Source organism: Falco naumanni, chromosome 6, assembly GCF_017639655.2.
Source record: "Falco naumanni isolate bFalNau1 chromosome 6, bFalNau1.pat, whole genome shotgun sequence".
Taxonomy (NCBI): domain Eukaryota; kingdom Metazoa; phylum Chordata; class Aves; order Falconiformes; family Falconidae; genus Falco; species Falco naumanni.
This window is the reverse complement of record NC_054059.1, coordinates 82,977,479-82,990,698: the sequence shown is the minus strand read 5'-3', so window position 1 is coordinate 82,990,698 and position 13,220 is coordinate 82,977,479. Positions and strand designations below refer to the sequence as shown.

General features: G+C 39.5%; 1 protein-coding gene across 7 annotated transcripts in view; it reads right to left on the bottom strand.

Annotated features, from left to right (window-relative positions):
• Positions 1-4,495: 4,495 nt before the first annotated feature.
• The window catches only part of ACTN2 (actinin alpha 2), a 69,771-nt gene continuing 61,046 nt past the window's right edge, over positions 4,496-13,220 (bottom strand). For 3 of the 7 annotated variants that reach the window (XM_040599099.1, XM_040599102.1, XM_040599098.1), the window contains exons 19-21: positions 9,454-9,531; positions 7,195-7,353; positions 4,496-5,845 (exon numbers count right to left, since the gene is read on the bottom strand). In XM_040599099.1, the coding sequence (XP_040455033.1) occupies positions 5,687-5,845; positions 7,195-7,353; positions 9,454-9,531 (396 nt within the window). In that variant the 3' untranslated portion in view covers positions 4,496-5,686. Of the gene's footprint in view, positions 5,846-7,194; positions 7,354-8,247; positions 8,314-9,453; positions 9,532-13,220 lie in introns of all 7 variants that reach the window. The other 4 variants (XM_040599104.1, XM_040599105.1, XM_040599103.1 and 1 more) reach the window with 2 other exon arrangements.

Genomic DNA, 13,220 nt, shown 5'->3' with positions numbered 1-13,220 from the left:
AAGGGGAGTGGATGATCAAACCAGATCATCCAGCAAAGGAGTATCAACACAGAAGTTCAGCCTTATTTATGTTTTTCAATGTTAGAGGATCTCAGGTCCCTTTTCTTGGTTTAGTTTCAATGATGACAGTACTGTGCCATGCTGAGTCCCTGTGGCATGTGCCAGTCCTGAAGCTGCCACACACCTGCAGTAACCAAGATTTTTTAACTGTTTCTTTGAGAAGCTCTAATACACAGTGTATTTGCAGGAAACCTTCACGGACTCGCAGTGAGCATGCCCTTAAGCTTGAAAAGTGGTGTGTTGTGGGTTTTTTTGTCTTACAGAGTGTTATTCTTACTTTACTAAATTAAGCTGTCAAAATACTGTTCACTTTCAAACATTTAGAGTAACACCAAGAGTAGCTTGGAGTTGCTGGAGCAATGGAGAAGAGGATGGGAGGACACAAAGGTGCCATTATTCCCATGTCTGAGAAACCTGACCTTAATACTGCTGGGAATTAGTCCTACTTAAATATCAGTTGCAAAACATAGTATCGGTCACGCAGGTATCGATCATCATGGTGAGAATCCTTGTTTCTGGAGGTGGTTGTAAGTGGTGCTTCAGCGAAGCTAGAATCTTCCTAATTGCAACAGGATTAAACTATAAATCCAAATTAATACCCATAGCAAAAAAAAAAAAAAAATCTTGAAGTCAGATTGAGTTTTGCTATTTCAAGTATATTTGAAGGTATTTTTCAAACTGCTGCTTTCCCCAGCTCCTCCCACACCCAGCTAAACTCTCACAGATCTTTCAAAACCAGGTAGCGTTTGAAGCAAACAAAGCCATCTTCACATTTTGATATTTTTTTTCCAGTGAACCAGCGCCAAGGGTCTGGTTCACCAGTCCACCACGTCACTTGCCCACCCATGTAGTCCAATGGTATACTCACCTTATGCATGTATAAGACCAAACACATTGATCTAGCACACTCTTTTACCTTTTGGGTATGTGTTTTAGATACCTCCATAATATTAATTACAAAAACATGCCCATACTATCTGCCTTTATTCCTAAGGATGCAGTTCCAAATGGGCTACTCACATAATAATCCTTATTTAAACAAGAACAGTGGGATTATTCATGTTACTAAAGAACAGTCCTATTTCAGAGGATTATATCCAAGTGAAGCAGTGCGAAAACTGCAAGAGAAAACAGATTAATCTGATTTCAGAGCACAGCTCTTGGCACTCTGTAAGATTACTTACCACTTGTGCTATTCTGCTACAGCTGGATTCTTGCCCCATTTCAGATGACTAAATTACATTACTTGGGGTTTTTACTTTCAGAATTTCCTCTGTGCTTAAGAATTGAAATTTTTTATTTAATAACTAATTTTCTAGCCCCATAACTTAGAGGGTGAATTTTTGTGATCCAAATATAAATTATTTGTTCCATTTAAGTCAAATTATTCTCTTAACATTTCTATTCTGGAATCAAAATATTATCAGAAACCAAAAGAAAGCTGATTCTTTCAAGATCAATTGTAAGCCCACTCCAAATGCCAAAATAGCCTATTAAACATATGCGGCTTAGAGGAATATCAACAGATTTACTCTACTTACCATAGAACGATTTTGGACTTTAAAAAAAGCCTGAAGTCTCCATCATAGTGAAAATAAACACAGTAAAGTGAACAGGATATAACCTTTTGCATCTCTTTAGACAATTTGTGTCGATCAAAATGTGTATAAATGCCTAGAAGGGCTGAAATGCAGGCATGAAGAGGACTGGGAATTCAACAGCGGGTGTAGTATTACAGCTTATCAGTACTGCTGCACAAGGCAAAGTGTCACCTGTTTTCAGTTTATTACAGGCTTCATATGAGTATGAAATTTTACAGCATTTTTAAAATCTTCAGTATGCATCTTTCAGGCATCAACATCAAATTCGTAGAAGAGAGAGGAAGAACCACTGCAGGCTTACCAGCTGCCCCGTGACAGCTTGGGAAGTGGTCGGAAAAGGGCCAGGTCACATGCAGCTAAATGTGTGCACCAAGGAAAACCTGCTCAACATTGAGCTTAGAGAGTTAGAAAACATTTTGCTGTGGATGTGCGTGAGATTCTCAGCTTCTTTCTCTCCGTTAACACAGCCGAGTGAAGTCTGAGCTGCACTGCCCCTGCCCAGGGCAGTATGGCATCTGCTCTGGATCAGTCCGGACTTGATTATGGAAACAGGTTTCTTGAAGGTACTTCCTGCTCTCCTACTTGCTGGCAGAGCTTCTTGCCTGTGTTGCCAGATGTCCACAAGCTGAGGGGCTAGAGCAAGCCATTTATGAAGTTCTCCATTCAACAGACAGTGCCTCGAAAAATCAGTCGAAGCTGCAGGGCTCACCCCGTGCAGGAGAACTGGAAGGTCCTGGTGACAGAGTAGGCACAAAAGCGACAGCAATGCAGGCAGGAGCAGGAACCTCACTGGCAAGGAGGCAGACCTGCAGTACCCAAACAAGAGCAGCAGGTCCGGTAATGCTGCCAAGTTCAGTTCACAGTCCAGTGATGAAAATACAAGCCACTAGGAGCAGCTGTGATCCATGCCTTTTGTGGCCAGTAGGTAAGAAAAGAAGTGCTAGGTGTGAAGCAAGGAGGTATGAAGGTAGCACGGAGCTGACAACAATTTTCTGCCTGCATCAGCACCTTTCTGAAGATCACTGACTGAAAATGATTACTAGAAAATCGAGATTATCTCAGCAGGAAGATTTTCAAAGAACTGTTGTATCCGTGTAAACTCATGGAAGACATCTGCACTACAGTCATTAAAGCAACTTAAAACCTTACTGACTTTTTTTTAATTTATTCTATAACCTTCATTCACATGGCCATCAAAATAATGCTGTACCTTCACCCGTTGACCCTTGATTTGGCCCCTTTGATCGGTACTTTCATCGCCTTGCGCTCCGTTACCATGCTTTTTTAAAGTAAAGTTAGTTTGCTGCTATAATTGCATAGACATAAAATGTCACTGCATTGTTCACTGCACTGTGAACAGAGCAGTTCTACAGAAAACCACAAATGCCACCTACTAAAAATGGAGCCTTCGAGGAAAAGGAAATCTCTCTGTTAAACCCATTGCTCTGGAACTTGACCACAGAATATTTTAAAGAACCTTGAATTTTACCCTCTTCAGGGTAAAATAACACAGCTTACTTATTCAATCTGGTTACCCTAAAAATAGTTGATGCTGGGAGAAATAACTTTATGATACACCCTTTTGTTATGTGAAAGACATATTATTAAAACTAATAAATACGGTATAACATTTTTAGACAAGTACAGATGGGGCAGTTAATCCCTGCAGCAATCTGCCACTGGTTTTGTTCATTCTACAGAAATTAGAAACCTGATATGGGAATGAAAAAATTACTTCTAAAAGTCTTTTTCTCTTGCTGCTGATACTGTTATCTCTCACATGTTTTAATCAACAGAACATTTAGCTAAAGGAGTAGTTTATGAGTCTCTTCCATACTATAAAAAAATGGAAGACTATCACAGCATAGAAATCAGCAGGTAGAGAACATGAATGACACCTGACAGAGGTGTCAGATATGTGCTGTCTCTGTGCCAATTTTTAGCATAATCCTGACTGTAGCCCTGAGATTTTGCTTTTGTGCCACGTTTGGAAGCTCAGTGTTTTATTCTAGTTGCATTAAACTGTGACAATGAGAGATACATAGATTTATTTTTTAATAAGATTCAGCCTGCCCAGCAGTCATTTAGCTGTAAATGCCATTGCTGTAAGGCAGAGCTTCCCAACTTTGTACGAGCACTGTCATCACAAAAAGAGATGGCACTGCACCGTGGCAGTAGCAGCAGTGGCAGTAGCAGCTTCTGGCTGTGTGCAAGGCTGCACAGGCACTGTAGGAGATGTGATTTTAGCCCTAGGATTTCTCTGAAGTTCTCTACTGGCCTTTGTACACAAGGTGGAGGAGGAAGAGGTATTTGGTCATTGCCTATCTCCTCTCTGGGATTGTTTGGAAATTGCTCCCACCACATGCACTTTACCTGCAGGAGACCTGCTTTAGGATTGAAATCACACACAGATTTTTAATGTTTCCCATTTGTAGATTTCAAAGCAAAGGCCAGTGAAAGCATCATTGCATACTTAGCAGCTCCTTTTTTGCACATGAGGAAAAAAAGAGATACAGAAAAGCTAAGGCGAGTATCTTCAAAAGTATTAGTGCCTAAGTCTCACTGAAATCAAAGCTACAGCTCTAGCAACCTATGGACATTTGTGCTCAGGTGACTAAATGGAAACTGTCCCACTCATTCTGAGCTCCATCTCACTTCATGAAGCCATACCTGTCCTTTCAGCATGTAGCGACTGTTGTTCATGCAAACACAGTGTATAGAAATCCATGACATACTTTTTTTAACTTTTGGCAGATTGAAACCTCCTTTAATGCTCAGAAATGTTTCCAGTTCTTAGATGGAACCACCAGATGACTGCCAATGACAGAGCCTCATAAGGTTTTGAAAAGCAGACTTTATTTAATAGGCACATCATTGCTTTAATAGCACTGGGCTGCACAGCTCACTTCACCATTTGTAAATGGTTTTGTTTGATTACATTGCATTTCCACAGCGTCAGTAGGATTCAAGTAAAAAAGTGACTGCTTTTACTTCTCTATCATTTCTCAAGATGGAAAAAAAACCCACCCAAAACAGTAAATGACGAGCGCACAGGAGCGTAATACAGACAGAACTGCCTGCGATCCAGAAGTCAAGACATACTGAAATTTGAGCACTGAACAGTTAAAGCTGGAAGACAACCACACTACCTTTGCTCAGACAGGATGTTGCATTATGCAGGATAGAGATGAATGCTGCCCACTAACACAAGACACTGGCTTTCTTATACTAAGAAACAAAGACTGTCCAGCACAGACAAGAATGAGGGTTTCAAAACAAAACAGCTCACATGAAATTAGCTTCCTTATTATTTCTGATTATAAAAGTTGTACTCCCTCAGCTGTAAAAGTTAAAGGCCTAAAAGTACTGCTTACAGAAATCTAAACCCGCAATTTAATCAGCTTTTCAGCTTCTCCCCCCTATATTACAGCTCTTTGTGATAATACAAAGCCATCTTTAAGAGACAAAAGCATAGCATTCTGAATTATTTTCATAATTAAGTAGTTTACTTGGTTGATATATTTCTTCCATTAAAAACTGCATTTTAATATTTTATTCCACTGGTAGAAGTGTACAAAATCAGAAATCATTAGAGGAAAATAATATTGCTTTATGAAAGAAAAAAGCAGGACTTCTAACAAAGTTTTATGAACATCGTAGAAGAAGTGCATATGGCATTGAAACATTTTGAAAATAGAGAAATATTTTGTGAGTTTCAATGTTCTTAGGTTTTACGTTCTATTTTCTGAATGGATATTTCCAAATTTAATATCTTGTGATTTTTTTTTTAGTATCTTCTCTAGTGTTCTATAGGACAGACAACCTAAAACCAACAATGCAGAAATCTAGCGTGCTGCACACTATAATATACACTAGTTACTTCCTCTACTAGCACTTTACACTGATGGTACCTACTGTATTTGTAAAACTCATTTTTAAATCAGCTTGTCAAAGCTTTCGAGAAGCAATCTGGGCAATAAAGTGGGTATTTTTAGTGTCTACCATGAATACGGCCAATTACAGAATCAGAGGTCGCTTTCTCCATACAGTGCTGATGAAAAAGAGGTGTAATCCAGAGCCCCGGGAACAGAACCTGGGCCGGTGTACGGAGGCATTCTCTTGATGCAGTACTGAGCCTGCTCAGGAGGCAGCTCGCGACGTAATTCATCTGCCAGGATGTAAGGCTGGGAGAGGGGAAAGGATTGACAAATTCAGTACGTACTCTTCAAAGACACAAAATAAGTTTATTTTCTGTAGCTGTGCCTAATAAACTTGTACATCCTGCCTATTTTTCTAAGACCATTTTTTTCCCCTGGTAAATTCCATCCCTGATGTTGAGCTGAAGGGGATAATTCCACCAACAAACTGATTAGGGCAAAATCCAGTCTCAGGATATGTGGCAGTGCGTGTTAGCTACCGAGCACTGTACCGGCTGCTGCCGATACAGCTCATCCATGGACAGTTCAGTCAGCATCTCTAGTGCGCTGCTGCCCCTTCTGCAGTGACAGGACAGACACATTTTCAGTTACACCCTGTTAGTTTCAAGGTCCCGATATAGTTGTAATGAAAGATGCATTATTGCTCTTAATGCTTTCCGTTTATGATATGAAGGATAGCCTCTGTTAACAGACTTGCCATTATTTAAAATAGCAAAGTAATGAAAACCATTTTTTCCTGAGACCCTGGCTTCCATGTTCCACATTAATTCCTACTGAAAACATGTCTGGAGTTCAAAATGTGGTCCACAGTAACTGAGATCACAAAATCAATGCAAACAGCCGTAACAAGACTATCAATAGAGCAAGCCTGGGCAAATAGACACGCACTGCTGTGATCCCTCCTGTCTCTATAGCACAGGACTGATTTTCTGGCAGCACCGTGTGTGGCCCTGACTACTCCAGAAGCTCTTGTGTTGCCATTATCCTCCCTTGCATCTTCATTCACCACTCCTTCACCAGTGGATCTGGCTGTCGGGAGGAAAGTATGCCAAATTCAGGAGCTTCCTCCACAAACCCAGTAACTACAGGAGGCCTTCTCCTCCAGCTCCTCCTAGGATAGGGGTACACCACATTGCACACATCACCCTGCTGAATGAGCTGTCAGATCACAACATGGCTCATAATTAGGTGAAGTCTTGTGCAAGTCACCCAGGCTATGGTCCAGAGGGCCAAACTCTGCATTGAAACATCCAGACAACAGCATGAAAGGCAGAAGGAGTTTCCCTCTAATCCAAGCTGTTGTGTGGAAATAATCTGATGTACAATATATCCATTATACAGACAAACTGTCTAAGTCATGCCGAAGACGTCTAATCTTATGTCAGCTCTTTGTGACAGGAGGCCAAGCCTTGAATTCTGCACCCATTTCAGCTAAGTGTCTTGGTTCCAAACAAGAAAAAGCAAGTGCGTTCTGAAGTCTGAGAAACTGAAAACAAAGCTTCGCTATTACTGAAAGGCTTGTACAAGCCTTTCAGCCAAGAAGGGCTAAATAGGAGAGCTACTGAGTCCTTACAGCCAGCAGCAGGATGACTGACCTTATCTGAAGCCAGGATTCTGAAGGAAGCTATCACTTGCTCAGCTGTGTCTGTGTCTGCCGTTTCTCTGGTCATGAAGTCAATGAAGGACTGGAAAGTGACGGTTCCTTGCCCATTGGGATCAACCAGAGACATGATTCGGGCAAACTCAGCTTCACCCTTTCACAGAATCCAAAACAAAAAAAAATGGTCACCATAATATCAGTTGCCAACAGCCTGTATCTCATAAATCAGTAGGTACCAGTGGTTACAAAGTCTTTAAAGCATCTTCCTGATTTAGGAAAGTAAATGTCAGTCAATGAAATCTGGGATCTGAAATGCCCACCCCTCTTTTCTAAAAAGGACTCGATGCTTTTGAAAAATATATTCTTTGTCCTAAGTACATAGTGTGTACCTTTCAGTTAACTTTCTGCAACTTCTCCCCCCTTCCACCTTCCCTCAACGCCTGTTTAACTTGTTTTAACACTCCATTTTCCACCCGATCCTAAAACCGTTGTCATTTAGGTACCGCACAGGGAGGTGAAACAATAGCCCAAGAAGCAGTGTGCTTGCAGAGCCATTGAAGTAAGTAGTAAGGGAAACGATTCTGAAATGCCAAATACAGGACAGTTCAACTAAGACTAATGATTTTTTCCACTAAAAAGGGAGAATTTGGGGGAAAATGTTTAGAACAAATAAGTGAACGAAAGAAAATGCAACCACCAAAGCTAGTTTATGAGAATCAAACAGCATCAAATTCATTCTTCCTCATGCAGATAAAAAAGGAGAAAGAAAAAATGATTTAGTAACTGTTAATTTCAACTTTGAACATTTTCTTAATTCAAAGAGCAATGCAGTAGACCATAGAATATGGTTTTCAGGTGTCTAGTTTTACTGTTAACTTCCTTTTTAACCATTCAAAAATAGAGAAAAAGCAAAGAAACAAGAAACTAGTATCTCTAGTGCAAATTGTATCATTAGTATTCTGTCAGTTTAAATAAGCTTTAGTATTGCTGTGGTTAATATTACAATCTGTGAGCAGAATCAGTTGCTATTGTTTCTTAAAATTCATACCAAATCATAACCCATTGAAATTAAGCAAGCTCTGAAATCATCGTGGTCCATCAATCCGTTCTTCCTCTGTTGACCAAAATAACATAAGGAATATAGAAGGGAAGGTTTGAAGAATCCAGGGTCGTTTCCAGAGCGATGACAAGTTTAGACCATTGGCATATTGGATCCAGGGTATGAACAGTATCCATTGATATTGCCCAAGCAGGTTACCAGAATCACCATCAGTTTTAAAGAAGGAAGAAGTAACTAACATATTACCACACAAGGAACAGACATTTTCACCACAAAAAGTAACATCAGCAAAGGTCAGGGGATAGATAAGGGAGGAGGTGAACGGGACAAGAATACAGAGAAGACAAAGAGAAAGGCAAGGAGAAAAGTTTGTTACTAAACCAGTCAAACTCAGGAGATGCTCCAGCTGCCTCCTTGATATGGAGTGTCTTTGAAAGGTTCTGCATAGAATGCTGTAGTGACTAGGAGTATGGTTAAAAACATTCTGAAAATAGTGTATCACTGACTATTTCAAATACTCCACTCCAGGGCTAAGGTAGGTATGTTATCAGAGCCGTCTGCTGACATATGGGAAGTAAGTACAGGGGTTTTCCTTCTGACTGCAGGCTACCAAGACTTGGACTACAGCAGAGGTGTGCGTGCTGTCTTAAAGGATGAGACTTGCAAGACTTAGGAGGAGGTCAACTGAAGACCTTTTATAAAAGGAGGCTGCTCATTTTCCAGTCCATAACATATCTGTGGCATTCCTGACTCAAAGCTGAGCAAACGTTAAATGGCATGATAGTAAGAAGGTAAATATTTTTTTCCTCTCTGTTGTGATATAATGTAGCAGTTTGGAGAGTATTGTGTCTTCCTAAATCAGGAGATAGCAGTAAAGAGCTCGTACTAAATCTGAGGAAAGGAAAATTAGCAAAAGTCAGAGTGCCAGAAGCATAGGAGCTCTCTATAGTTATCTAGCACAGTCCAAATTAAATATCTCAAATAAGTAAAAGAAACAACCTGAAGAATCTTTGAAAAATTCATAGAAAAATATGGCTCCTAGTGATGCTGACAGTCCATCTAATTCAGTTGTCTTCCCCAAAGCAGAGTATTTTCAAAGCATTATGACCAATACATCAGAGTTTAAACCCACAGCCTCTTTGGCTATTATTATATTGGCCTATTTGAAAACAGAAAAATATTAGTTTTGTCTACCTGCAGGTCATTTCCAACCTGTCCTAGACTGATGAGGCAGGCTTTAAATTCATCAGAATGTAGATTGTCAGATTCATCCTATCATCCCATCACAGGTCATGCATTTGGGAAGGTGAAAGAAAAAAATAAAATCACAGATCAGGTTAGTTGGTTAGTAAAGAATATTCTGCTCGTGTAGTAATAACCATGTTTTCACAGAAGTTCATGGAAACATAATGTCAACATACTGCAATGAATCACCTAAAAAGTGTTTTTCCAGTTTCATGCTGTAGGTTTTTTCCTAGTGGAAAAGGGTCCTTACTTCAACTACAGAGTTAAACTGTGCTTCCTCTACAGGTGCTTTTTAAACATTTTTGATGATAAGGCAGTTTTGATTCTATCGAACTGCCATTTGCTTCCTTCATTTTCTATTGTCATACAGTGTATGTGAGAGGCAGTAGAAAGATCACTGAACCTGGGCAAAACATTTTTTCCCCACTCAACTACTGTTATTTCACTCTTGATTTGATGATATTACTTAACAACTGAACATGCATATCTCAAAAGAGAGTAGAAGTACAACATAAATTTATAACTGACCTAACTTACTTCCCATTATCTGTCTCCTTCAACAACCTACACAGTAAGGTTTTGCTTTGAACACTGACTTTAAAAAGAATCCATTGAATTCCAGGTTAAATGGCTCCCAGTAACACCACATCAAACGGGATCATTGTTTTGAAGCAATACTTTTTTCCATTTTGCAGGTCAAGAAATTCACACTAATTTCTTAGCAGCCAACTGGCCTGTCTTTCTCTTCCTGTTCATACAAAATGTGTCTACCAGAGCTGTGCTTCAGATTGAGTTAACATGAACACAATTAAAGAGATGTTCTAAGATGAAAAATTATTACCCTTATTGATTTTACAGGCCGACAGTTTGGAGAAGACCCAGGGGTTTCCATCTGCTACATATTTGCCTGCTAGATTAATAATTTATTTTTTAAATGTCTATATAGTTATGCATAACTAAAAGTACAGGAGGTTTAACAAATGCACTGGGTTTACTTAATATACTAATAGGATGAAGTGGTGCTTTATTAAGTTAATAATGCCAAGCATTTTTGACATATCATGCTGTTATATTGACTCCCTCTGCATCAACCTCCACCAGCTCCATAAAGAAAAGATGAAAAATAACAGTGGGAAGTCAATGACAAGAGATAAAGTAAAGCTGCAAATCTGGAGCAGCATTTAGTTAAAAGCCATAATCACAGCGAAGCTTTTTTCCCTTACTATTTCCATTTTATGGGATAATTCCTGCTATAAAGCATTCAAAATGGTTTATTTTATCATTCTGAAAATGTTAATGTGGGCTGGCTTGAAACTCTCGTCCTAGAGACAGGCTGTGGCAGGGCACACCAGGAATGAAGTCAGCTCGTTCTACCTTATTTCTAAAGCCAAAAATATTACTGTGAAACTGCAAACAAAATGGTACAAAAATGGGAGCTAAGAGCCAAATTCTGTCCCTCCACTTCCTCTACCAGTTGTGGGCAGAGCACTATCAGCTACTTGACTACACCAGAGGTGGGTGTGCACTATGTGCAGGAGCTCCCTAACCAGGCACACACGGCAGCAGTAGTGGTGCAACAGATAGAAAAGGGCAGACAAGAGTGAGAGAGGCCAGCACATCTACCGAGAAACCAGTTTCTTTAGGAGAGGAGTGCAATGGTTGTGCTGGAGCTCACAACCATCATCTGGTTAAGCGGGACTCCCCAGTAAGGGTCATTCACATTCTCACAGCAAATTTATCTGCATTATATATGGCCTAAAAAGGCGTCTTTGCCTTTGCAGTATATCAGAGTTTCACGGGATGCAATGGTATTTTGCAATCAATGCATAGATCGAGCCCATGCAAGGGCTTTCTCTTTGGGAAATGTTTCTTTGTATTTATTTTTATTGTTTGCAGACCAACATTAAGCACTGAAATTAGTTTTTTAAAGCATATAAATAACTTTGCATTGTTCATCTTTTCCTACCAATACAAAATAAAACACTGAAATCCCCCTTCATGTTTCATTATTAGTCCCCAGAAATCTTTTCCTTCTCTTTTGTGATTTACATGTGGCCTTATAAAACAAGTGAGCTTCTGAGTTGAAGTAATCCATTCTTGAATAGGTCCTTCAGTTTCCTGAATGCTAATTGACCTGCATAAGACTGATCATGTGGTTCCTTTAATAGGGAATTGTTTTTCTGTTAGTAAAATATAGGGTGGCATGATGCTATCGTTCTGCATGCACAGCTCCTACTTAAAATCTATAGTTTGCACAAAAATCAATACCAGAATATATTAACATCCATTAGGATATTAGATGCAGAGCAGCTGCATCTATTTTATCACATACTTTGCAATCTTAGTTAGGACTTAGTAAATATACTAAATCTGAAAAAGGATTCCCTACATAAAAAGGCTCAAAACCAGTGACTAACAACATATCTGTGTTGGTGTCCCAGTTTGCCTGCATACCATAATTCAGCTATGCACCATTTTGAACGCTTCTAAACTCCTTCTGTGATTCAGACGTTGTGTCCCACTTTCACCTTTTTTTCCTCTATGCAGTCACATTAAGAAAGGAAGGAAAACCAGCGTTGCTGAAGAATTATATTTATACCTACAGCTAGACTGTGCCTTCAGGCAAAGCCTCCAGCAAGTAGTAGTGGGTAAGCAGCAGCATCCTCAGGAATAACCTCTGGGTACCAGTGTGTGTACATGCCTGTTGGAAACACAAGAGCCTAGAGGGCTGCCCCCTTGACCCAAGGGAGATGGCATATTTACCACTTGCCTTTAACAAGGACGACTTGTAATGCTTTCTGTGCTAGCATGTCTTTGCTGGTGGATGCACTGAAAGAAACACAACTCTTTCTGTCCTTGTAATTCTTACATGGATGATGCCCACTTACTCACTGCAGTTGGAGAAAACGAGGCATGTAGCCCCCCCCCCCCCAAAAAAAAAACCCTTGTAAAATACCAAATAGTTTTCTTTCAGATATTCGAGATGTAGAAGCCATTTATAACAATTCACCCAATAATTTAACTCCTTTCAAAGGACTAACATCTGCAGAATTAAGCCCTATAATGGATTATGAACTAAGATTTTCGATTTTTTATATATTCTTCCTGGGGAGAAAGATGGGTGTTCCTTCCTCTGATTTAAAAGTGAAGCAAGTTGTTTCTAGAAGCACTCTATAAAAAGTTGTTAGGTTTATGTGTACCAAAGAAGATTTTTTAAAATGGGGAAGGGAGCTACTCTGCATATTAGCACTTTGCCAACATCCTCAACACACATTACTAGTCAAACATTAAATAAATCTTAAACTGGAGAAATGCCACAGAAGTCAGAGCTGTAGCATGCATAAATGAATCAGTTGCGCTTAGGTATTTAAAGCCTACTTGTCAGGGACAGTATTATTTTTGGGGATCTTTTCCAGCTATACATCATTGTGAATAGCAGTCCAATTCTTTCAGTGTATTTTTTAAACTATGACAGGCATTCAGAACTGCTGCTAAGCGCAACAAAATTATTATATGTGGCAACATTATATATATGGGTAATTCTGTCTGACGTAGAGAAGCATTTTTCATATTACTGCTTACATTCAGATGATCCGGTTTCATTTTCATTTCTGTTTAAGGTAATCAAGGCCATAAAAGAATCCATTACTGCCTTCTCTATCTAAATTCCAAATTTAGAGTCCTTGTTATTCTGTGTACTCTGAAGTAACTCTGAA